General features: G+C 40.7%; 1 protein-coding gene across 7 annotated transcripts in view; it reads right to left on the bottom strand.

Moving 5' to 3' along the window:
• ATP8A2 (ATPase phospholipid transporting 8A2) overlaps positions 1–26,627 on the bottom strand; it is a 347,593-nt gene that overhangs the window by 289,190 nt on the left and 31,776 nt on the right. For 4 of the 7 annotated variants that reach the window (XM_054809745.1, XM_054809706.1, XM_054809713.1 and 1 more), the window contains exons 2-5: positions 16,967–17,111; positions 2,310–2,409; positions 1,608–1,706; positions 740–785 (exon numbers count right to left, since the gene is read on the bottom strand). In XM_054809745.1, coding sequence (XP_054665720.1) covers positions 740–785; positions 1,608–1,706; positions 2,310–2,409; positions 16,967–17,067 — 346 coding nt within the window. In that variant the 5' untranslated portion in view covers positions 17,068–17,111. Of the gene's footprint in view, positions 1–739; positions 786–1,607; positions 1,707–2,309; positions 2,410–16,966; positions 17,112–17,256; positions 17,349–17,699; positions 17,720–26,627 lie in introns of those variants that run through there. The other 3 variants (XM_054809756.1, XM_054809734.1, XM_054809766.1) reach the window with 3 other exon arrangements.

Raw genomic sequence — 26,627 nt, 5'->3', positions numbered from 1 at the left:
TGCAGCACAGACCGACCATAGGGTAGCTATCAATAAACTCTTCCTATTTGCTGCACAATTTTTCAGTTAAGAAAGATGAAAAGGAAAGCGATGTCTTCAGGTATTCAGTGCCAAGTAGTGTCAATACATTAGGGATACATGTAGGCATTCAGAGGATATCAACGTTAAATTCTTTCAGTGACACTTCAGGAAAGCAAGTCCACAAAATATCCAAAGCTCTTCCTATATTTTAAGGGCAGCAACATTTACAAAAATAAAATTCCTTTGACATCAACTTTTAGCATTTCAAGGGATTGTTGGGGGTTTTTGTTGGTTGGGGTTTTTTTGGAGGGAGGAATGTTTGTTTTATGGGGTTTTTCTTGTTTGGGGGTTTTTTGTGTTTGCCGGGGGTGTGTTTTTGTTTTTTTTTTTAAATAATCACAATAGTTTGACAGGGGAGAAAATTGCTTGGTTTTCTAGGAAAAGCTGAAAACTGTATCACTTTGGACAACCTTGAAATTATACAAACCTATTAATTTTAATAATTCCCCCCATGCCTCACCTTCAAGTGTCACACTATCAGCATCAGTCTAAAACATTTGGTACAGTAAAATCCTAACATACCAGTAACTACCTAGTCCAAAAAGACACGTTCCCCACTGTCATGACTGTTTAAGCAATAGAATTGTTCAAAAGTAACTGTTTTCACATTCACTATTTGCACTTTAAATATTTCAACTTAAAGACTGTTTAGTCTTACCTATTGTTTTCTTTTTATTCACTGCACTGTCTGCCTTATGCCTTTTCTGCAAGGAAACAACATTTTATTACACTTCATTACAGATTCCAAAACCATTAGAGCTAGAAACATGACAAACTGCACGATGATATATTGGGTCATTTTTGCCTCTATTATATTTTTTCTTAAAAAAAGCCACACAGATCATCTAAATCCAAATGGCTTGTAAAAGAATATAATTTAACTTTAAAGTAAGAGTCCCCATATTGGAAGTCAGGCTCAAGCCTGGATCAACAGCAACAAAACCTGTCTCCAAACTGGTTTTTGGAAAAGAAACAAGAGGAACAACGAGGAACAGTATATTTAGATGACAGCTGTGCTATACATTCTATGTGCTGTTTGTATAGACTCATTTCTAAGTTAATTTATTCATCAGAATTTTGCAAAGCAGAAAGACCTCTATTATAAATAGTATCCAAGTAAGTTAGTGCAGATTTTCCCCAAAACAGTTTGCACTATGCTAAAGTTGCTTTCCACCCCCTTCCCCCATTTTCAAGACCAACTTAAAAAAAGCCACATATGACAGGATTCTACAGTGTCTTTCTAGCCAGGCCTTCTTAGTAAAAGAATGAATAAACAAGTTCAGAGAGGTAGAAACAAGTGTCCTGACTGCTACTGTTTCCTTGTTGACCATCTATAATGAAAATAGTTAATTTATCTCAGTGTGCTACAGAAATCCTAGTCCATTTCAGAGCTTTGAAAGTCTAAAGGATATTTTGCTGCTCTTCAGCAATGACTCAATAGACTTTTGAGACGCACAGCTTTGGGGCATTTTGTGGCTTTTCTGAAACACTGTCTTTAGCACAGCCTTACCCATAATCATACTCACATAGTCTTCTATGATTTCTTTGATGCCAGCAACTGTTAAAATAAATAGCAATGGCACCAAGGTGGTATATCTTCCTGTTGGAGAGACATCTGGAATTTGCTGTGAACAGAGGGAGAAGAGATACACATTTTATATTTGTTTTTAAAATTCATTTTTAGGAGATTTAGAGCTTTATGCAAAGCTCTCAAAAGAGAGAACACGGAGTTTTCTGATTTGTGCCTGACATCCAGTTTCAGCGGGCAAACTAGCCTAAGCTCTCAGCAGATTTGAAGAAACTACTACCATAAAAAGTTTGAAGAAGTTTTTGTACATGCCTTTTATTCTGTTTCTCCTCTCTTCACAAAAAAAACATTCAAGTGATGTAATTCAACTAGAAGCAGTGATAATGTGGACTATGTAAACAGTGAGCAGTTCCACAAGAACTCGCTCATGCTTTTCTCAGTATGGCCAATAAATAGCTCCATATTCTATGACACTAACGCTTTTATTCTTAGTAAGTAAATACAAGCAGCTTGATTTTACAAATTACATTGGAAAAAGTCTCTAAATTGCCTTCTAATCTCAATTATAAAATACATACCTCATTAATATTACTATTAGAATGTGTCTAAGAATTTCTTTGCAGTTAAGCATAACAACCAAAACAGCTTTTACTGCATTACAATCTCATTTTATCATCAAGGCAAACTAATAAAACAATACCTGCAGTAAGGCAATGAAGAGGAAGAATGCATTTGCAGCTTTTCTTATCTGCTCATACAGGAATCGAGGTAGAAATGTCACCACACTGTACTTAGCTGTGCTGCAAGTTAGAAGATTTTTATTTTAGTATTTCATTAGAAAATCATGTAGGGATTATGACCAAAAAAAGTTTCAAGTAGGCTTCTAAAAGCCAGCATTAGAAAGATCGCGTAGTACAGACAAATATAGAATATGGAAGAAGTTGCCTGCAGTACGAGGAAGAGCTGCACAGAGCAGAGGTATCACACAAACCCAGAAGGCTGACAGTCCCACTTCAATCACTGCTACCATTATTACTGGATAAACCACCAGATAATTTATTATCTGTCCAAACTTCAGCACCACGAACACGCGACCTTTTACCTCAGTTCCAAGCACTTACCCCTTATCGAAACACAGATTTAAGTGCTGAGGGGAGGCAGAATTTAACATAAGAGAAATTAGAAATTCTACATTTTTAAAATGCCTCATTTCCCAGTTCAGAACCACTGTATATCCAGTTATGAATAATCTTCCAGAACAATATACACTTTTTCAGATTAATCTTTCCTGGCTATTTTCCCTGAGAAGTTATATTACTAGTTCTTCTACCTTAAAACAAAAATACACTGCACGGAATAGTCTCAACAACCCGCATGATTTGTCTTCCTCACATCGTGGGTTTGATGGGCATAAGTACAACTTCAGGAAAAAAGCATCAGAGATGACAAGATGTAACTGTCCAATTTTCAAATGAGTTCTATATGCCACACCCATGTTGTCCAGATAGCAAAAAGATAAGAGATTAAGACTCTTCTGTGCAAGTCCTTGCTTTCTGAACATGTTAGTTACAACCCAGTCATCTACATGCCTTCTTGAGAAAAGTTCTGCAGCATGATGAGCCTCCTTGCAGTCTGAGCTATGAGAGACTGAGTCTATCTAGTAGTACACAGTGTTCCATTATACAAGGAAAAAAAGTATTTTTAGAGTAAGGAGAGCAACTACACCTTGCTTTCCCCCACCAAATTAGCACAGCACCTTCCCTCACTGTTAACTACTGGGCATCAGCATGAGTTGGAGCTTCAAAAACCAAGTGCCTGCAGGTGTAGTTCAGGTGTCTTCCCCCAGACACCAAATTTTAAGCTCTGCAAGAGCCAAACAACCTGTGACAGGAGTTTTTGTTTGTGTTTTGGGGTATCATTTTTTCTTGTTGTTTTTTTGGGGGACTTTAGTCGTTTGTTTTAAGAAGGCTTATATTTCTAAGGAACTGAGAGCCCTAAGATACTCCTTTCAATAAAGAAGAAAAATTGTTTGCTGAAGCACTAACACAGTTCCTCAAACACAGGCAAGATACTGTTTTATTGAAGTCTCCTAGAACTCTTCCATGAAGGCTGGTCCTCTATGTGAAATGCTTTTCTTGTTCTCTCCTACCAATAAGAATTCCAGATCAATTGAAATCCATGGCATCATTATTCACAAATCATGAAGCACTAGTATAATCATGGCAACGTGGACAGTGAGATTGAGTGCACCCTCAGCAAGTTTGCCGACAACACCAAGCTGTGTGGTCAACACTGGAAAGAAGGGATGCCATCTAGAGGGATCTAGACAAGCATGAGAGGGGGATCTCGTGCAAACCACATGAAGTTCAACAAGGCCAAGTGCAAGGTCCTGCACGTGGGTCAAAGCAATCCCAAGCACTATAGGCTGAGCAGCCCTGAGGAGAAGGGCTTGGGGGTGTTGGTTGATGAAAAGCTCAACATGAGCCAGCAATGTGCGCTTGCAGCCCAGAAAGCCAACCGTGTGCTGGGCTGCATCAACAGAAGCGTGACCAACAGGTTGAGGGAGGTGATTCTCCCCCTCTGCTCTTGTGAGACCCCACCTGGAGTACTGCATCCAGCTCTGGGGGCCCCAGTACAAGAGAGACATGGAGCTGTTGGAGAGAGTCCAGAGGAGGCCACAAAGCTGATCAGAGGGCTGGAGCACCTCTCCTATGAGGACAGGCTGAGAGAGTTGGGATTGTTCAGCCTGGAGAAGAGAAGGCTCTGGGGAGATCTTAGAGCAGCCTTCCAGTACCTGAAGGGGCCTACAGGAAAGCTGGAGAGGGACTGTTTATCAGGGAGTGTAGTGACAGGACAAGGGGTAGTGGGTTTAAGCTGAAGGAGGGTCGATTTAGATTAGATGTTAAGAAGAAATTCTTCCCTGTGAGGGTGCTGAGGCACTGGAACAGGTTGCCCAGAGAGGCTGTGGATGCCCCATCCCTGGAGGTGTTCAAGGCCAGGCTGGATGCGGCTTTGGGCAATGTGGTCTAGTGGAGGGTGTCCCTGCCCGCAGATGATCTTTAAGGTCCCTTCCAACCCAAACCATTCTGATTCTCCATTTATGATATACTGCCACACCTTCCAGAATCAAAACAGTAACAAGGGATACAACGTGACAGTGTTATATGAAGCTCCATTTTGGACACTAGAATAGAATCAGTGGGGCAAGTTAAACAAAATGATCAATTAAAAAACAATTAAGATCCCATCTTAGACTGTGGTAGTTATATTTCAATTTTACCTAGTTTCCTATTCAAGCAATTAAAAGCCCCTACTACTTTTGATGCAAATCAGTTATTACTTTAACTAGCTCTCTAGAAGAGGCAACATGACCGCATTTCTAGCGGTACAAACTATAGATTTCCCATTGCTACTACTGCTCAGCAGAATCACGTATTAAAATACCCAGCATGATATTTTACAGAAGTTGCAGGTGGTCATACTTCAACATAAATTACACCAACTAAGCCAAGTGAAAACATGCATCTGGGTTTACACCATGTAATGTAGTATACTTATTGTATAAATGAAGATAAATTGTTTCCTTTAAGTGCTATTGGTTTCTTCCAACTGTATTTTTGTTTTAAGCCACATTCACTTGGTCCCACATGTAATATAGATATAATATAGAACATAATTACACATACCTGTCTCAGAAGTACCTTGTGACTTTACAAATATGGGTTAATCAAGTTAATAGTTTAGACCTACCCAACAAGCAAATTCCCCAAGCAATACGAATTAGAAATCAAGAGTTGGCAGATTTTTATATCAAAATAGTATTCCCTTGGATAGCACATTGATAGTCATCAGACAAATTTTTGCTCTAATGCAGTCATAGCAATCTGAAACATATATTAAACAACACTCTACCATTTACTGACTTTACAGCTAACTGGCACAAACAATATTCTTACTGTGTTGGCATTAACACTATCATTAGAGTAAGGCTCTTTTGAATGAGCTTTATACATATTAAGTCACTCCATCCATTGCTTAAGTAACATAACAGATGCCTACAGAAAACAGGTACAGTTCTAATTACAAAGGGGCACACTCAGCTGTTACCACACAGACCCAGAACAGTCATCATGTTTATGTATAAGAGGTGCGTGTTATTCAAAAAGAACTTATGAAAAGCTAACTAATACTCTAAGCACTTATAGCCAAAAATATTTGATTAATTTGGCTTTGAAGAACAGCTCTCTAAAGGACAAATACTATACTTACAAATAAAAAAAGCTTTGTGCTCCCTCCCAGATAGATGCGTTGCAGATGACTTCAGGATAATCAAAGCTTAAAGAAGTTAAAATCTACAGGTGAACAGGTAGAAAATTCAGGCAGCTCATAGCACAACTTTAGTCACCAAAGATAAACATCTGCAATGCCTAGCCCCAGAGCCATCTTATCTTCAAAGAAGTGCCTGGTATCCAACTCTAGGAACACCAGGTCTGCAGCTCACAGACCAGGTTGTGGCAGGGGGAAGAGGGGAGAGCATATGTAGGAAACCAAACAACGAACTGTTTTTTCCTAAAGCAACAGCTGTTAACTATACAAACCTTGCTTAACTACACAAGTTGGATGTTTGAACAGCTGTGCAAACATTACAAGAGAAGTTGCAGATATAGAGCAGACATAATTCATGTAAGTCATGTTTCATGTTACACTACTGTGCAAGTCAGGAGGAACACTACCAAACCCTGTTAAATGAGTTTGGATACACATCAGTACAGCTGAAAGTCTGGCCGCACCGTTTTGAGAGCAGTGCAGAGATTTTTCTGAAAGCAATCACTGCATAATTTGAAAAAAGTTGGTGTTATTCACATACCTTAAATCATTACCATGTTACTGAAGTACCAAGGATTAGTTATTTTGATAACTCAAATGAAAAGTAGCAAACAGTGCACTGAGAAACTCAGCAGTAGTTTTCCAGTATAGCTCCTCCATTTATTAACATGGAAATTTTGCATGGCAACTCCCATAGCTGCCATTTTCCCTGTTTCCCAAAAACTTTTCATAAAGTCATGTTTTACTCTAGTGCATCATCCTTGAAGAGGCAAAGGCTGCCAGTAACAGAGGCAGAGAGGTTACTTCCTTGAGCAGTGCGTGCCAGCAATGTGCAGCCAAATATGGCTGACTGAAAATGTAGAGCTATCTAAAGCACTTCCACCCCGTCCTTCAGAATTTACACTGACAACTCTGAGATGAACTTCACCTTCAGACTAATCACAACAAAGAAAACAAGACCTCCTTGAGGCACACGTGGCCTCATTTCCAGGGGTGATAAGTGCAACAAGCTGTCCTTTCCAAGGCAGCATTTACCTACAGCTATCCATTCCACAGTTCACATACTTGAAATATTCTCGAATCGGAGAGCTGAAAAATTAGTATTGCTTGATGTTAGTGCTTTTACACACATCAATTCACAGGAACAATCAGTAAGAAAGTCAGGTACAGACATCTGAACCACAACAGAGGGGCTGGGTAATTAAAAAAAGTGTTAAGGACTTGAACTCTTCTCTCACCAACAAGCCATTAACATACACAGAAGATCAGGTGCCCTGTAACAGCGAAGGAAGAAAAAATAAAACGCCAAGATGCTTGCATTAAGGGCTCAAATACTGTCTTCACTGAAACTGTGTGTGTACACTAAGGTCCTGCAGGCACATGATACTTCTTTTAATGGCAAGACTGACATGAGCTTCAGACATTCTGCTGTAGCTCTCTGGTACAGAAGCACTATAAAACAAGCTACCTCCAGACAGTCACCATTGCTGTGGGAGACACAGCAGCAAGCTGTACGTATTTCAAGTGATATTTAACTACATTAACACAAAAACCAGGCAGTTATTACACTGAGTACAGAGAAAACTCATTCATAGGAACATCTCACCAAACACTGCCATGCAGAACACTAACTGGGTTACAAATCCAGGTGTCACAAACAAGCTTTAGTGTTGTAAGCATGCCACTGCCAAAAGATCATTACCTCCTTACAGCATATGGAAGATAGTGTATTTTAATCATGAAACTTGCTAAAGAGACAAACATTTACAAATTCCATTCATAAATTTACATTTGCAAATTCCAAGGAACACATCATGAAGGTTTTTAAGGAGCAATTACTTTATGCCTACGCAATGACTATTGGTTGACTGGAAACTGGGTCCTAACCAAAGCTGGTTGATTCTAGGAGGCAGCAACTTCTGTCTGAACCAGTGCAGCCCCCAATCTAATCGAAGAATTCATCTCACAGGGCAAAGCTCCTCAGACTACAGTTCCTGCAGAGGAAGGCTTTAGCCAGTAAGCATTTCACTGCTCTGTATATGGCCTGTACACTTCCATCAGCTAAGAAAAAGGCATGTGATGCTTAAATACTCCACAGTTTGAGACAGACTTAGCTCAGATGAGAATAAAGGAGTGCAAAAGGAGCTAGGCTTGCTCTTGCACTGTAAAAAGTGCATGACTTGAATCCTACAAGATATTATTGCTTCAAGCCAAAATACCTGGCCAGAACAAGACAAAGAACCAAGAGCCATCCCATCAGAGTATCCGTCAGCCAGCCGTGGAGCAGCCACTGTCTATAGTCCAAGTGCCTGTTTTGCTTCCATCTCTTCCTGTACTACCCTACAGCTTCTCTATAGTTACCATGACATCTTGCACATACAAGTTCATCTATCATCAAAAGCTAAAAACAGGTCATAACTTTATTTAAAGGACATTCTTCTGCCTAGCCACTGAAACATCAAATCCCCAAAAGATTTTTCCAAAAGTTGTTGCAATGCTCAGAGGGATAAATCTGTTGTCCTAAATTATCCACCCAGACAGTAAAACTGATTGTGAGTATTCAGCTGTATTAATCCATCTGAACTTTGGCAGCAAACAGAAAACACTTAGCAGCTTAAAACTGCAGCGCCCAGTAACTAGTGAAACTCTTACCAGTGGGCCCGTTTTCATCTGAAGGATCTCATCACTTCCCCTAATCTCCCCTCAGTGCAAGGATTCTTTCCTTTACAGTATGGGCTCCCATCAGAAGCCCCTAAAAGCACCACTGCATGTTTGAAAGACTTGTTCTTCCCCTCCTTTGTAACAGGAGGAACTAATCATATCTTAGTATCTGAGCCTTCTTTTCTCAAATCATATGATTTGGGGAGAAAAAGATTGTTTCATACAGGTGTAAGACTCAGGACATATCAAGCCAGCCCACAAACTCCCCTGCAGGTCAAGTTCCACCAGAACTTGATTTTTGTGGGCCAGAATGGTTTGGTCTGCTGTAATAAGACAATGAAGCTCTTCTGAAGAATTTATTTCAAGTTAAATTCAAGACCTCATACATAACCAAAAAAAAAAAAAAAAAGGAGAAGCAAACAAGCTATCAGCTAGACAACCAGCCACTAAGGTTTAAGAGCATTTTACACAAGGGGACATAAATTAGCACAGACATCAAATATATTCTTATATTATTTTACAGTAATGCACATCATTAGTGTTGTCCTACACCAAAGCCTAATTAAAAGGCAGGGTGATAACTGCAATATTCATTGATTACCATTGCTTCTGCTGGCAAGTATGTTATCTACCTAATGCACAAGTTCCATTTCAGGAGCAAGATGTTCAGACTGACAAACCCAGCTTGGCTGAGCTAGCTGCACTTCCTCTGAAACTGCATTAGCAACAAGCTTATCTCAGAGTGCTTTATTTTGGTTATCTTTGTATAGACCATTTTTAAGACAGAAGTACATTAAAATGCATTATGAACCATTGTCTACTGAGGCATAACAATCATTACTCTCCAGTTCAGCAAGATCAGCTCCTGTGTTATGATTCTTCATAATTCCTAGCCTAAAGTATCTTGTGCCAAATTACTCCAGTATCAGCAAGACTTTTGCCATACATAGGCAGTGAAAGACTGCAAAAACTCATGTAACTGATGTTGACAAAGCAAGTATTACTTCCACTAGAAAGGCCTCTTACAGTAGTGCTCATGGCAGTCTTAATACAGAGCAGGCATTAGCACAACTGCTCACGCTCAGTTTAACCTAAAAACAAGACCTCGTGGGCACATTTAATAGAAGTGATAGCATTTTTGCTTCCAAATCCTGTACCCTGGAGGCTTTTCCTAAAGCATGCAAACAGAAGAGGCCTTTCCATTTGTTCTCTATTCACGCAATCCCTACAGAAAGGGGAACAGACTCCTGGCTATTTTTCAATAACAAATACATTAGACAAAGACTGTTTAGAAACAGCACTAAAAGCTCTGTAGGCATGATATTGTTCCAGCATGCTCTGATATTGTCAGGTCATCTCTATAGAAATATGCCCTCGCTTTTCAGCAGCCCTCCTGGCAAGTACAACTCACTAAACTACAACTGACTGGAACAGTTAACCTAGAAATACTACTATCTAATAAAGGAAGTTTAGTACCATGTTTAGTTACTGTGCAAACCCAAAATAGGCTTCACAGCACTGGTATGAAGACAACTAAAAAAAAAATAACAAAACAAGTCACATAAGTTAGCTAGCTGCCTAAAAGCCAGAGTGCTAATTTCAGTTTTAAAGCCATTATTTAATTCCAAGTGTCACCACAACTCAAGCAGCTATTGTTCTAGTGACAAACAGGGGGGTGGTAGAAGAAATGAATACTTACATTTCTCTTAAAACTGAACAAATATCTTCTGAGTCCACAGAAACTATTTGGAAAGCAGTTATTACAGTTCTGAAGCTCCACTTAGGTCAATTTAAGGGAATTTCATACTCTTTTCTACAAGCCACCGGCAGTCAGACAGTGAGGTCTGTAGCACTGAGCACAAGACTATACACACTACTGTAAACAGCAAGAGACCTCAAAGTGTGATTTATTGTAGTCCAACTCCTGAAAGCCACCTGCTTTGACTCTACCCTCAAACTACACAAAGAATCACCAAAACCATTTAGTCTCTTCCTGTTCACATACTTCTCTAGACAGATCACCAACAGTGGAGGAGTAAGTAGAAATGCAGAGTCACAAGGGAATACACACTGCTGAACATGGGCCAATATTTATTCAACAAATACATGGGAAAGCAGCTTTGTTTGCATTGTCAGACTGCATTTAAGCTTTAGCTCCAATGTCTTAAAATCGCTTAAATAGTGATTTAAACTGGGTCTTCTTCCTCTTTTTAGATAAATTCCCCTGCTGTGTTGCTACTACTGATGTATTAAATCCATCATGACAAAAAAAATTCAGTATGCCAGAGAGCTCAGCATGCATCATCAGGTGGAAGGGCACTAGAACTCTCTCACATCTGCTTTATTTTTCATCCAGACATTTTATCTAAGCAAAATTCAACAGTTTAACTGCCCAGAGGCTCTGGCCCTAGGAGTAGTCCACTAAGATCAAAGATGCAGCAACTTCAAATACATTGGCACAACCTAGAAACACAACATCAACACCGGGCATATGATACCAATTTTAGTGAGTTTTAATAGCTGAAATAATCCTTCTATAGCTGTACCCAAGCCTTTTTCATTGTGATAGATTACAGTATCAGCAACAGCTGCACTGCAGGAAAATTATTTGCTGATTTACAAGAAGTACGTAACATTGAGTATTTCTTTTCAGTTAAGAACAGTATCTACCTAGAATTGAAGAGTTGGCAGAGGATCAGTTTAATACATGATTACACTTGTACCATTCAAAATATAATAATACATCCCTTCTCTGAAGAATTCCAAAATGCTTTTCTGCAGTCAGGCAAGCGATCTGTTCAATGACAACAGAAGAGATCTCCAAATGTACTACAAACACTAGTACAAGTGGTCACAGTGTCTGAACTCTACCGAGAATAAGTTGAGCACAAGTAGGGGCAGTTTTACCTAAAAAGCAAAGGTACATTTTAGTGCAAGAGGAATGCTGGTGGTGTGGTATAACCCAGCCGGCAGCCAAAACAACTACACAGCCATTCACTTGCTCCCCACTCCACTGACAGTGGGATGGGGGAAGAGAATTGAGGGGAAGAAAAGGTAAAAATCATGGGCTGAGATAAAGACAGTTACATAGGACAGAAAAAGAAGAAAATAATAATAAAAGTATATACAAAACAAGTGATGCACAGCACAATTGCTCACCAACCAAAGCCAATACTCAGCTAGTTCTTGAGCCAGACTGCCTCCCCAGCCCACCCCCCAGTAATATACTGAGCATGACATCATACGGTATGGAACATCCCTTTGGCCAGCTGGGGTCAGCTGTCCTGGCTGTGTCCCCTCCCAGCTTCTTGGGCACCCCCAGCCTTCTTGTTGGCAGGGCAGTATGAGAAGCTGAAAAGTCCTTGACTGCTTGGCAACAACATCAGTGTGTTATCAACATGATTCTCATCCTAAATCCAAAACACAGCACTACACCAGCTGCTAGGAAGAAAATTTAACTCTACCCCAGCTGAAACCAGGACACTGGTCTACAGCATTAAGTGCAGATAAATACACTTGCACATAGCAGACTACCATTCACATTTTAAATTGCAGATCACAGCAAACGCTACTGGGATTTTCATGTTACAAGGGTGATACCAGCAACTCCTATTTCAGCAGCAGGGACTCATTAAGCACCAGTGAGAATCTCCCCACACGTTCAAAAAGCATTAACACCTCTAAATTGCAAGTGGCTTGCACAGTACCTATTTACAAGCCAGGACAGCAACGCACTGTACTTCATGTAATGCAACATACAGCTGAAATTAAAGAAGAATTCAGACTGCGCCTACAATTTTGTCGCCAGCAAGCATTCTGCAGACACTGACAGGAGAGTCTGGGGCTACAGAAGAACAACAGCCTGGTTAACACACGACTTCTGGTGCTACTAGAAGCCTTTTTACAGTCTTCAGTGCTAAATTCCTAGTGGCAGTGCTTCTGCATTATGAAACAAGAAATTTGTTCTCACCAGTTAGCTTGAGTTTTAAGACCTGTACAGTTTAAAAGCAAACAATGAAAGCTTTTTGCTCTTCCTATTTTCTAGCAGAATTTAACTTTTGCCTGTATGGAAGATAAGGCTCTGAACTGAGGATTTTCTAGATAACAGAATGCATCTTTTGGGACCTCCCTAATAGATCAAGCCATCAAATTCTGTTCTGATGAGAAGCTTTTCAACAAGACTTCTGGATTCAAGATCTATTAAAAGCATACAAGTAGAATTTCACCCTTCCTGACTGCTACTCTGCCCCTGATCTTCCATTCAAGCCACTGAACTTGGAGTCCTGATTCAGATGTCAGACTTGCACCAGGATGCACTACCAGGCCTTAAATAAGTACACTACACAGTAACAGTTACAACAGTAATTGCAATGCACTTAAATTTGGAGACAATTACACATGTGCCTAAGTTTATTTCAGCATTTTTGTGCTTCCTGGATCAAGAAACCAGGAGTTCCAACTGCTTTTGCATCAATGTTAACATACACAACAAGCGAGGGGCTCAAATCACTTAACTGGCAATTTTTACTGCATGCACTGGAAAGAAGTTTCAGTACAGTACTGTCATACATTCAGTATAAGCCACTGATGTCAGTAGATTCCTGCATTCATCAGAAACATGAAGGAATTGTATTTACATGAAAGCCAGATCTGTAGAACATTCTTGTTTTAAACAAAATAAACCAATCCTCACTGAGTATATATTTGGAGAAGTATTCACGTCAGTTTAGCAACCTCAGAAGTATAGACACAGCATTCCAACCCTTATCATCACACCCCATCTGTATCCCTGTGTTTTTACAAGTCAATAGGCAAGTTTACTTTCAACCTATAAAATACTTTTGAGTCACCTCCCCCACCATTCAGGTAATCACATAAATCAAACTGTATTAATAAAGAGCTATGGTTTAAGCAAGGAGGCAAACTCAGTTAGCCAAAAAAACACCAGCCAAGCTGGCACTTCTGCTAAACAGTTGTTTTCACACTGTGCTAATCATCTACACAATGAGTGTACAAACGACCATAATTACTCACATTGAATCAAGCCAAGAGCAGAAGAGTTAGAGGTTGGAAACATTAATGATCCACTACCATTTTGTGTTTCCACACCTGAATTAGAAGTAAAAAACAGTATTTTAAAGAAGTACCAAGAAAGCCTTTCCCCACAGCATATTGGAAAGAAGAGAAAGAAAATGCTGGCTGGAGTCTCTGCAGAAGCCTGACTACCACCTCACACTATCTGTAGCCAGGGCTGTCTTCAGTTTATGATGGCTGTTAGTAGACTTCAATCCCCAAATGTAGAATGCCTGAGTAGGTTATAGTTATTGCCTTTAAGTGGCATAGAGCTGTGTGCAGAGTGGCTGGCAGTTTTCAGGACAAACATTTCATTTCTTACTGAACTTCAAGTACAGAGATGCTCCTATTAAACAGGCACATTTAAGTTATATCTATTGAGCAAGTCAAAATAGGTACTAGTTAGCTTTCATAAAAGCAAACATCACAACTACAGCTGTGTTGGACAGAGTAATTTTTTTTTTTTACATATTTCAAAGCTTCTAAAATGCTTCAGCTGAAAATGAGGTATCATTTACCTTTTATTAAGAGATCCAACAAGTTATGCATACACAAAGTTTTTCAAACTGAACACAGCAGGGATGAAAACAACTTCTAATGCAGGTAGAGATACGTTCCTACAGAGGAATCACTGCTGCTGCAGTGTAACAAAGAATCATGACAGCCATATATACATGCACACACTTAAAGGATGAAGCTAAATCCAGCCTACAGCACTAGGTTTTTGAATAGTTTGTGACAAAATTTGAAGAGCACAAAAAAATTTAGCCATTGCTCTACAAGTTGTCATAATCTCACTTATTTATACCAGAAAGCCTGGGGAAAGAAGAAACAGTTCTTCCTTCCGCATCCTCACATTTCAAGACTTTTGGAAGTGTTAATGCTATTTTGCCATCCACTCCGTATATAGTTCTATTGCAGAAACTATTTAGAAGTAGCATTAGGGAATTATCAATTTTGCTTAACTTGTCCAAAATTAAAAAACATAAGTACTTATTACTTTTGCTCCCACAAACATAGAAATTCACTTTCAACAGTGCCTGTCCCCCAAAAAGTTAGGCTCAATACGCTTAGAACATCCTAAATGAAAAGCCATACTGTTGACCTACCTTCCCTCACCCTCTGCACCTCCACTTCTTGCTGTATATTGAGCAAGCTTCCCATGAACATTTCACAAATTCCCACTGTGGTTCAGAGACTTCTTGATGACTACCAAAAAGGTGACATTCAGAAGTCACATGATTTACAAACTTATTATCTCCTTCAGTTTAATTTTCCATAAGCCCTTATGTACAGGTGCTTATCTGCTAACACAGCGCGTTGCACTGTGGTACACCAACGCTTCCTATGGAGACAATACATCTTCAAATCCAACGACATCAAGAAACCCAGAAGCTGAACACAGTAAGAAAGTCAAAGGGCAACATAGAACAGCAGTTCCTCAAGACAAATTCCAATATACACAAGCAAGCAACTAAGCCACTACTCATACTCCACACAAGGCATCCTTCCTGCGATACTACCAGCTCTAACCACCTTTGACTTGGTTCCCACTGGGCTGAGGGAAGAAAGCTAATCCAGAGAATGGAGAGAGCACAGCCAAAGCCTGCCACCCTTTTAAAAGTCAGAGATGTCAAAGCTTTCTTACTAAGCAGAAACAAGTTTTTATAAAGTCAACTTCATTTCTAAATCACACTAAGGAGCTAAAATACCTAATCAGGTAATGCAAACACCTCTAGTTTCCCACTACACTACCTGTATTTTGTCCTATCCCTCACACCAATATTCCTCATGACTCAGGTTGCCCTCATCAGGGGGCAAAGCTGCAAAAAGCTACTAAAAAAACATTTACAGCTACCAGGAGATGGCTTCTGGACGAGTTGGACACAACAGCTTTTTCAGGTGTTGGTGATACGGCTGTCAGGAACAAGTTCTCAGTAACAGAGACACACACTACTTTTTCATAAGATTAAGCCAGATCAGAACAGAATCGCTTTACGAAAACCAAAACTGCAGATCTTGCCAACTTTTCATGCTCTGCTTTTCTTTTTGTAAAACAGGAAAAGCGCAAGTAGTCTATCCACAGAAAACAGTTGAACTTGGCTCATATTTAGTCAAGGAAAATAAAAACAAAGTGAGAAAACATCCAATGTTGCTGCCCATGTAGAAAAAACAAGATGCTAAGAAAATATGTAATTTTAACTGCTTCTAAACCATAGGCTTTCCTAGACAGGTATGTAAGAAGTCAAAGTTGAGGAGAAAATTCTGTATAGCTAAGTTGCTGCACTACCTGGAACACAAGCATCCTTCCAGAAGATATTCTTAGAATTGCCCATAATACACACAATAAAACAGCTAACGGAAATAATTGTTTTAGCAGGATATAAAAGTTCCTCTCTTTTCATAAAAGCACTCATTGTGTAAACCATTCTTTGGACAATAACTCAAACATCTGCATTAAGAAACAGAAGCATGCTAAATAACACTCCTCCTCAGCCAAGACAGGAGACCTCTGTTCACCTAGCTAGCACTGCCACAACTCACTTATGTTAGGTATCCTCATACTCCATGTTTCAGTGCTTCCAAACTGCAATAACATGACATTAATCATATCAACAGAAGTCTTAAACATACACCCCTACAATGAAGGGCTTCAAATGCCACAGAAAAGTCCCTCTGGTTTTCAATTAAAGAACACAAATGGACTATAGCCTTGTACGCATGGGGATGTGAGTTTGTAAAGTCTGTAGTCATTCTTGTCCTGTTAGCCTTATTTTCTTCCTTCCTATTCTATACTTTTATGGTTAGTCTAGCTAGCCCTTCAACTGGATGCTACTTTTTAAGAGATCGCTTCATGGAGTTTGCATAGTAGATTCTATCCAAATTTCACACTGAGTTTTCATGGGTTAACCCCTGTGTCCAGGAGTACTAGATTAGGTCCTGTTATTCTAAATTTCAGTGGCCTTACTGAAGGGGGCGGGGGGGGTTACTGAAGACCTTTTCATGCATCTTACCCATGCAGCTCTACTAGCTTCCTGCTCTCACTACTGTTGATACAAGCAGCTTACCCCTTGCTGCTGCTGGATCTCTCCTTCCTGACTCCCCTGTACCGCCAGCCAGGCCCCGGTGCTCATTCCAGCCAAACCCAGCTGCCTCGGCAGAGGCACAACTTACTGCCTTAAAACCAGGGCTGGGCAGGGACGGGAGACAGGGAGCGGGACCAGAGCGCTCCCTGCCCGCGGCTGCGGGGTGTGAGGGCTGCCGTCTGGAAGGGGAGAACCGGGGATTGCTCCGTACCTGACCCAGTTGTCGCGGAATTTGCTCTGCTGGGGCTGGTTCAAGTAAATGGTGCGGGCTGGTGCCTCGTCCAGATCCGCCGAGGACGTGGCTCCGGACATCTCATCATCCGCCTTCTTATAGCCCGAGGGGGAACAGACAGGCCCTGCAAGGAGAGCGCAAAGGGAAGGCGGTCAGCGAGAGGCCGCACCTGCCGGAGCCGGGCCGGCGGCTCCCGGAGCCGCGCCGCGAGGAAGGATCGGGGGCGGACGACGAACGGCCGCTGCGAACGCGCCCTGCCCAGTGTTTACCACGGCGGAGATCGATAAATAATGGATGGCCAGGGAGGGGGCGGCGGAGCCCGCCCGGAGCCAGCTGGCAGTGAGGAGAGCGCTGGGGTGCGCGCCCCCCGCCCCGCCCCAGGGCCACGGGGAGGGGCGCAGACCCCGCACCGCCCCCGGAGCGCCGCTCCCGACTGTGCCGGCCCGGCCGGCACCGGCGCAGAAGAGCTCCGGTCGAGAGCCGGCTGGAGGCTCCGCTGCGGGACAGCCCACGAGGCGAAGGGGGCACTGCGGGCGGCCGGCGGCTGTAACACCCACCGCACCGCCGCGGGGCTCCAGGACCGTTCGGTTCCTGGGTGTTACCTACCCGCACGCACCGCGTCCCGTACAGCCGAGCCTAAATTCACACGCACGGAGCAACGCATCGCTGCCTGACCTCACCCAGGCCTCCAGGGGCACGGCAAGATACATACGTGTCCGCTCAGCGAGCTGCCTTCTGCCTGCGGCACTAGCCACCGAGCATCCCGTACAGCGTGGCCACAGCTGGGGCTGCCTGGAGGGAGCTTGTACTCAAAAGACAAGACTCAGGTTTAGACTGAAGAGAGCAAGAAACTTTGCTTTACACCTACAGCTTCAAAGCTGAAGTCTTGGAGATGAAAATTACTTTCAAGTCAAATTGGTCTAGAGTGACTTGAGTCCTGTGAAGCATTGTTTAGCTTTGCATTAAGAGATAGCCAGAATATAAGGAAAAGGAGCTAGCCATTTCCCTGTCAAGCCTCAGACTGTTACCAGAGTTGTTGGAGACAGATTTACTGCTTTCCCCTTCCATTCTGAGCCATGGAGATGCTTTACATTACTTGAGCTGTAAATATATTAGGTAAGAACATCAGTTTATGAAATAACCCATGCATTTACAAGCTAGCACAGGTGGTTCTAGACAAGAATAAGACAGCTTGTTTCATAAGAAGCTAGTAAAAGTGGTATTTTAGGGTTATTTGAAATGTCCATTCAAAGATAACATTGAATAGCAACTACTGTAAAGCCAAATCCAGCAGCTATTTCAGATTTCTGTACAAAGGCAAGATAATACTGCAACAAACTGATCTGATCAGACGGTGACTATAAAGGACTCTTCCAAATGAATAGAGGGAGCCCCCTCAAATTATGTCCTTTTAACTACAGCTTGAGGGAAAAAGCTTCAATCCTAATACAATCTTAATATATTGAACACTTAAGTTCTCACACATCACCGGTGCTCATCTTTTTAAAATAGACTCTAGGGCTAAGCTAACATCCTACTCTTAAATTTCAGACTTTCTGAATGATTGATTCACTATTGCTAGTGCAAACAGGCTCTGTATCCTCTAGACATTAGCCACTGGAGGGCAACATTACCCATTCATCTAACAATGTAGTCCAGTATCAAAAAACCCCAACTTTGCAGTGCTGGCCAATAAAGCTAATGTAATTAACAAACTAAAATACTTTCAACAGCACCATCTCTTGCCCAAGGCAAGTGTTGAACATTGTGAATTCATACTTTGGAGATATTAAGCTGAACTTGTAACTGTGAGGCTAAATAATTGATTTTTCTTTCATTTCAGTTGACACCAATTCAGACAGCAAAAATACGCCAACTTGCTAGTATTTTCTTTGCTAAAAAGGACATAAATTTAGAAAGTAAAATATGCAAGACAATATATTATGCAAGACTATGCTATTATAATACTATATTAGGTTACTCAGCCTGAAGAGACTTGCCACAACAAAGGACCACTCAGCCTTGCTGAGTGGGTATTTTCCCCTTCAGAAAAACAGAGCTAAGAGCACTACTGGATACTTGCTGTTCTCTCTCATTGATTTCATGTTGTGTAACTGCAGAGGAGATCAAACAACAGTACTCTTAAGAGCATTAAGTGCAAGGAAGCAGCTTTCATCTGTTTTCCTAGTCAAGCTCCAGAACAGAAGTACAATTTTTCTAGAACAAACATGCTGCAAAAATTGTTTTTTCAAAAACCTTGTTTCACTTTTTCATGACTGACACGAAATCTTCCTGCTTACTATTCTCTTCACTGCCAAGTATCATGAAGCTGTCCCACAACTTTAGATTAACTGAGTCAATACAGCTGATAAAGTTCAGAGGCATTTAGGCTTACTTAATGCACTATGCTCTTGGCTGCTCTCTCCAAGATAGGTGCCCCAAGGACAATAGCATTTGCTATTTCTTTATGTACACTGAAATATTTTCAAAGCAGACTTGTGAGTATGTAGAAACAGCTTTACTAAGAAGATTTTCATTTTTGAAAGTGGCTCAAGTCAGCTGCTTCAACTCTTAGTGGAATAAGCCTCATTTTGGAAGATTATCCAGTAATCCTGCCCATCAGGAATGCCTTCCACCTCCCTCCCCTGTTATTAAACAGATCACACCCAGAAGCCTGCACACACAGTGACCTATGCTACTGGCTGTAGATGCTCTCCTTCCCTGCATTTAGAAAAGTTAAGGAGCCCTGAGCTTCTGAGGGGCTCCTGCTGGGCAGCAGTCCCAGAGGCTACACCACCTGCAGAAGGCATCCTCCTCAAACAGACCTGACCACATGCAGACCATCACTTCAGCCATGCGAAAGCAACTTCACCTCTGCTCCTTGGTTGATAAAGGCTATAGATAATAGATAAAGACAGCACAGATTTGAACTTAAAACTGAAGTCTGAGCAGCTCTTATTCAGCAGCATCCAAAGGAATCAGACCCATTAACTTCACTTTAGGGCAGACCAACTTTTCACTCTGGGATGGTTTCTCTCCCAGAAGACCTGCATCTTCTGTTATTTGCCCAAGGACTTGCAACATTGCTATGCAATTTATTTTGGATAAAACTATTCATGCTTCAAGGAGTATATTAGTGGTAGACCATTGTACCTCAACCTGTTCATTTAATATGTTTAGCTACACCAGATTTCGGATCTTTTAACTGCATTAATCTTAAGTCTCTATCATCTCACACTTACATCCTGTATATAGATTAATGTAAATTCATTGTATGATGTTTAGAAGTCAAGACAATTTGATAAAAGGAAACTAATTCTGCAAGAATAACCCAGCATGGGGTTGGTATGCTAGTAGGGCAGCTGTCTTAACTTGAGGAGGTCCTTTGACTTAGCTTGTATCTCCTGAGCTCTGCTGTTGGTCTTCCTAGACCTCTTTCCAGTATTCCCCCCCACCCAGAAATAATGAAAATCCATCACCAGTGTCACCACCTACTCTGCTCTCAGCCTGGTAACTTGTACTTCAGGGAGAAGGGAAAGCAGAATTTTTGTACAGGCCAAAAGTTGTCAGGAACAGAATCAAAACACATCATTGAGTGATTATTCCCACTCATCTTCAGGAAAGAAACCTTGAAAAGTCTCAATTGCCTTCAGTAAAGCAGAAAACATCAAAAAGTTAACAAGAGAGCCGGACAGAAAAACCTCAGGGGATACTTGCAAGCCAGTCTACTCATAGGTATTCTGTGAAAGTACTAAAGAGGTAGAGCAGCACGATTATTAAAGCACTCTGATTACTACCTGGTTTTATGGAGCTTAGATCCTTATGGAATTTAAACAGTGTCCAATACATCTGGCTTCAACTCTGAGGCATGAGGCACTTGCTGCAGGAGTCTATACTGTTTCCCACTGTGCTTTACAAGTTCCATGAGTCAGACTTGAGTTAAACTCTTTTATAAAGCCCATTCGTTTCTTCAAGACTCTTACTTCACACTATTTAACAAGTTTATTTTCTAAAAAAAGATGGGATTAAAGCTTGACAAAAATATCAAGAGATTTTATAGCTTTCTCTCATCGTTAAGAGAAACCAGGCTTGATGCCCTGACAAATTCACATTGCATTTGTTATCACTTGAAAAGCAACGAATTATAATTTAATACTCTTACTTCAGTAGGCCTGCAAAGATGGCATTTTCCATGTATATCTGTCTCCTTAATGTCTGCTCAGTAATTATAGCTTCTCTGTGATTGAGTAAATAAAGTGTTGTGAATTCTGTCATGTTTTTAAAAATGAGTCACTTGTGACTTCTGACAGTTGGCAAGCATCCCAAGAGAACTCTTACTGAAATTGTATCACTCTTCTCTTAAGTAGATTAGCCAGCTAGTTACTACTTCTGTCTTCTATCTTGGTGAGGCACTCAATTGCTCCAGCGTGCGTTCTATTTAAGAACAAATGATAATGGAGCAATTAAGCACCTCACCAAGACAGCAGAACCACAAGCTATGAGAAGCAGGTTTGTAATGGAGACATTCAGACAGGCTTCATCGAGGCCAGTTTAGAACCTAAAGCAAGATAAGGGTCACAGCCAAGAATCATCCTACAGATTGTGTACACTGGCCGCAGGACTAGGATCTAGTAGAAGAAAGGACACTGAGCTAAAGAAGCTGACCCCATTTGAGCAGAGTTGGCCTACCATCTCCAGAGGTCCTTTCTAACCTCAACTATGCTGCTTCTAAGCCTAAACAGTCACACAAAGTGTAAATAGCTATACAGAGTCTCTTGTGTCCTCCCAACTGGATTAAGTGGGGGGTTTTCAATTCAGAGACATTTGAAAGACAGCTTTCCTCAGAACAAGAGGGAACTTCATCAAAAGCCTCCAAAAACATTTTCATTTACAGAACACATGGTGTTATTGTTACAGACTTAGCCTCAAAGAAAGGAGTTAACTTCTCAGATGTTCAGTTTGCCAAGACCCATATTTAGAGAGGTGGCAGACAAGTTTGCACTTTTGCCTGCACTGAAATACAAAGTTTGCTCTTAACAAGCCACTCCAGATTCAGTTACTCACCACCACTTTCTTGGTGTAACATCCTTCTCACAGCATTATCTTCACAAACTGAGTACCAAAGATGACCCCAAACAGAGAAGTTCTACAGTTGAGAATTGTCAACAAGTTTATACATAAACAGTGACTTTGAAGCTTGGCTAAGTGAGTGCAAGAAAGAATGTATTTCAGGTAAAAACAACTATTTCATTAGCTGCCTTCACTGTTCAACAGAAGTGAACTTGAAAATGAATCTAAGTGCATACAGGTAAGAGATCAAACAGGCAGAGCACAGCATGCTCTCACAGGAGATGCAGGGCATGAACTCAGCTACCAGGTCCTCCCAGAAAGTTTTGTTCCCACCAGGACTGGGATACCTTAACCTTGCGTTATAACCAGTTCATGTGAAAACTTGAACAGCATTAAAGTTTCATTTTTTAGAATTTAGAAAACTTCTACAGTGCTTAGTATAAGACTGTAGGCAAATGTCCTTACATGCTCAAGTCTGAAGAAAGGAAGCTCTGGAATAATTCACAATGGAGCTTTTATTTTCTAGCTCTTATATTATTTTAACAACACTTCCTTCTTTGTAGATGTATGTCTTGCAGAGAAGGTGTTCTTAGATCATCCAGGGATCATAATAGCAAAAGCCTTGAAGTTAATATTGCAGTTGCAAAACACCTCTTGCTTCTCTCAAGAATTATGCAAGAGCTGGTCTGCCTGAAGTTACTGGAGAAGTTATTGGAGATATAACAGCTCTTTCATTTGCTAAATGAGAAGCAAATATGGCTCAGTATTCCTGCCCAGATGACATTTAGGTTGTATCTTAGGAGTAAAGCAAGTTGCATCAAGAAAAGAAGCTATTGTCTTCTAAAAAAAATATTACTAAGTAATATATATTTACTTCAAGATGTTTTCAAGTTCTGTAAATAGCACCATAGATGTTACTAATATGCATCTTTCAAGAATGTAAAGCTTTCAGCAGGTACAGTTAAGTCTGGTATTCAATTAACTTTGATTGTGGAAACATGAACAACCTTGTCAATTTTGATAGGCAGTTATAAAGCAGAGGGGAAAAGGATACCTTTCCTCAGCTTGCCCAAGGGAGTTCCTTGGAGTTTGGGACCAACCAGAACTTCTGTAAAGGCCACTTACTATCACACATAAAAGATTGTTTTTAGTAACAAGTAAAAAAGATTTCCACAGGAATGCAAATGATAAGTAGGAAAGGGGAGCAGAGTGAACTACTGTGTATTTTAGCCTAGGACTACACTAGCACTGAGCTTCTGCTCTAGTAGTGTCTAATCAGGTTAGAGGGCAAAGAGTTACCAAAGAAGGGAATGGTGTCAGTTCTGCTAACACAAGGGCTAAGCATAAGCAGGTAAAGTCTTTTTAGACTGGAATACTAACAGTCAGTGCCGCAGTCTAGGATAACAAGGAAGCCATGACAAATTCTAGTGACAGAAGATGTTTGCTAGCTACAACATACACAATACATGAGAGAACATGTATTCAACCTTCAGAGTATCATCAGGAAACACTTGTGACACTAGAAGCAAGAGCTACCCCTCCATCTCCATCATTCCAGGCATTAGGAATCCTGCAATGGGCCTTTTACACTAATAAGATGAAATGCTTGCCACCATGCAACACTAACAAAGTTGGCAATAAATTAGTACAGTGAAATGTCAGCATTAGCATTTCAGTCACTGGATCATTACTCAGTCAGATCAAGCCCCTCCAGTTACCAGCTTGTGCAGTAAGATACATAAACAGCATTATATGCCCTCCCAGGAAAGGTACTGTTTTTCTTACAGGCTAGAGACAATGTAAAACAGAAGAGTTGGCAGTGAACTCAGTTCTGACACTACAACCAGTAAGTACATTCTCCAAATGCGTATAATTGTTGTTTTAGTTTGTTTGGTATTTTCATTTTTAAGTAGTTGCATGTTCCAGCAGAACTACCAGGATACTGAGTGAGCAAAGCAACATCCATCAGATTACAGTTCTTCCACAAGATCTTATTCTTAAAAGTTAACCTGAATTTGCATCTGGCAACAGCTAAACCTATAGTGGAAAAACCTTGTGTTCAGGTCAAGGAACTTGAGATTGCTAGGGAACAGTCCTACTACGAGTCAAACTTGGAACACTAGGATTTAAAGCTCTCAGATGACCCCTCTGTTCATGTCAGAACACAAAAGAGACATCCATACCTTTGTAGCAGATGTTTTAGAGATGCACAGCAAGGAAGAAAAGCTATTTTATGCACAGCAGAAAATCAGATTTGAAGATAGAATTTTTTTCTGTGCTAGATGCAGACCAATAAAGAAATTTGAGACTCAGATGAAGACAGCAGCCCCCCAAAGGATATTAAGAGTAAATAAAGCTTCAGAAGCATGACAAGAGAGGATTGAGCAAAGGAAGCTTATTTTCTGAACTCCAAGATGCAAGGAGAAAGCGGTCATCAATCAAGCTAACCCAGATATTGCAAAGGAAATTAAACAGACACAGGTCTGTAACTTCTCTCCTTTTCTCTTCATAATCTACACATTGCATAGCTATCAAAATTAACAAGACTAAGGGCATTGTTGGGCAAAGTTAGCCAATGTGATAATGCTCATGGATTTCAGAAATTGTTTAAAACTCAAGAGTAGTTGCCTGTAAGAGTAGACAGTGAATTGTTCTGCAAGAGAAGCTGCCATGCAGGAGGAGCTCCTATCAAGCTTCTCTCTGTGAAATAAGCTTTCATGCTGGAAAGATGTCACTTGTCAACCTCCTTTGAGACCAGTTTGGGGGATAATTTCATTTAATCAGTCAAAAAACACAAGACAGTTGAGTGGCCACTAGTTTGGGCTTGCTTGAAGACTGGAGAGCTACATGCATCTTACAAGTGTCAGTCTTAAAGAGATGCTTTAATCCAGTCTTCAGGAACATCTAAGTGTTAAAAATCCTACAGCACAAACACCTAGCAGTGCACTTCAGGATCAGTGTGAAAAGTGCTGCTATAAATTGGGAGCTCAGCTAAGCCAAAAGAATAGCTTGGATATATTGGTCAATCCAAGGAAGACTGATTTGCCAGTGAGATGTATCTACAGAAGAACTGCAGTGTTATGATAGACGCAGAGATCCTTGCGGCATAGGTGGATCAGTAGTTAATAGATGATTGATTGATCATGTTAATAGACACACAGCATCAATAGCTCTCACAGTAGGTAACTAGAACTGCACATGTTTGTGGAAAACTTCTTGTAGCCTTATAGCTGATACAAAAGCAACTGTTGAGATTACAGAAGTGAGGAGAACAAGAGCTCCATTTGCTTGGTCCTGTTAATGTAAGCCTGAACAGGAATAGTATATGCCTTGTGAAGTCACTTCTCTGTGTTTATCCCCAATTTAAGCTAAATTTGACAACACTGAAAAAGGTCTTTCTGAATAATCTTAAATTACAAACTAGAAAGTTTTAAACTCCAAGAAGTTCAAGGCACAAAACATAGCTTGTTTTGAAAAGCAGCCTCAATCAGATTGTGAATGGAATTGCATGCTGCAAGCAGAGACAGCTGGAGCCTGGATTTTGATGCACATGCCCAAATTTATTTGGATGAAGCAGCTAAATGTTGTCACTAACAAACAGAACAGATTCCTAGCAAAACGCTAGAGACGCTTCAGAGAACTAAAAAGCAGCAACCAGGATTATGCTACTGCAGGAGCAGAATATACAGTTTAGCAAAAACTATATACAGAGAAGATGCAGGTGCATGATCATGCACAAGTGCTACATATTTCAAGAGACAGAACAGAACTCTTGTTGAGGCAAGGGATAAGAAGCAGGCCCACCCAATAAAATTCACTGTCATCTGTATGACCAGTGGACAGCTATATTATTCAAAGCAAACATGAGTTGGCAGAACACTCAAGTAGGGAGAGCAAAGGTGACTAAGGTTACCTGTGGTCCAAGTTAAGGTCTCCTTAGTGCATTTCTTTTTGCTTCTTTGAATGTTTCTATTCCCTCTAACAATCCTCATATGCAGCCTTGGTGAGACCACAAGAGGAATAGCACTTTGCCCAAAATAGCTCTTCTCCACCTCCCAAATCATTTTGTACCTGCTCACTTAGTGTCAAAAACAAGCAGCTTCTGCTGATAATGCTGAGCTAATAAAACTGCATCAGACAAACATTATCTATTCTTATTCTGCCTCATGCTTTATAGCCACAACTGTCAGCTAAATTCCAAGGCTGAACCTGTATCACTGGTAAGTTAAAAGAAGTTAGTCCCTTCTTCCTGACTAAGTTTACAAAAAACATTAGGGGCATTAGTAATTGACACCAGTTAAAACAAGTGGCTTGGTGGTTTTAAGTTCCCATACTGCATTGGAGAAAAATGGCCTTTCTAGAGGCTTCATTTCTATTCCACTCTTAGTTGTTTTCCAAACTCACTTGTATATTTGCTAGCAGCTTGTCACCATAACCTGGACTTCAAGCAGGTTTTTTTTTTTTTCTAGTATATAATGTTGTATCTGATTTATGAGAATCAATGATGTATCTGGGGCCTGAAAAAATAAATATCAGGCAGCAGATAAATTAGATCCAATAGCCTGACAGA

Source organism: Grus americana, chromosome 1, assembly GCF_028858705.1.
Source record: "Grus americana isolate bGruAme1 chromosome 1, bGruAme1.mat, whole genome shotgun sequence".
Taxonomy (NCBI): domain Eukaryota; kingdom Metazoa; phylum Chordata; class Aves; order Gruiformes; family Gruidae; genus Grus; species Grus americana.
The sequence above is the reverse complement of the archived record's forward strand: the minus strand, read 5'-3'. Positions and strand labels throughout refer to the sequence as shown.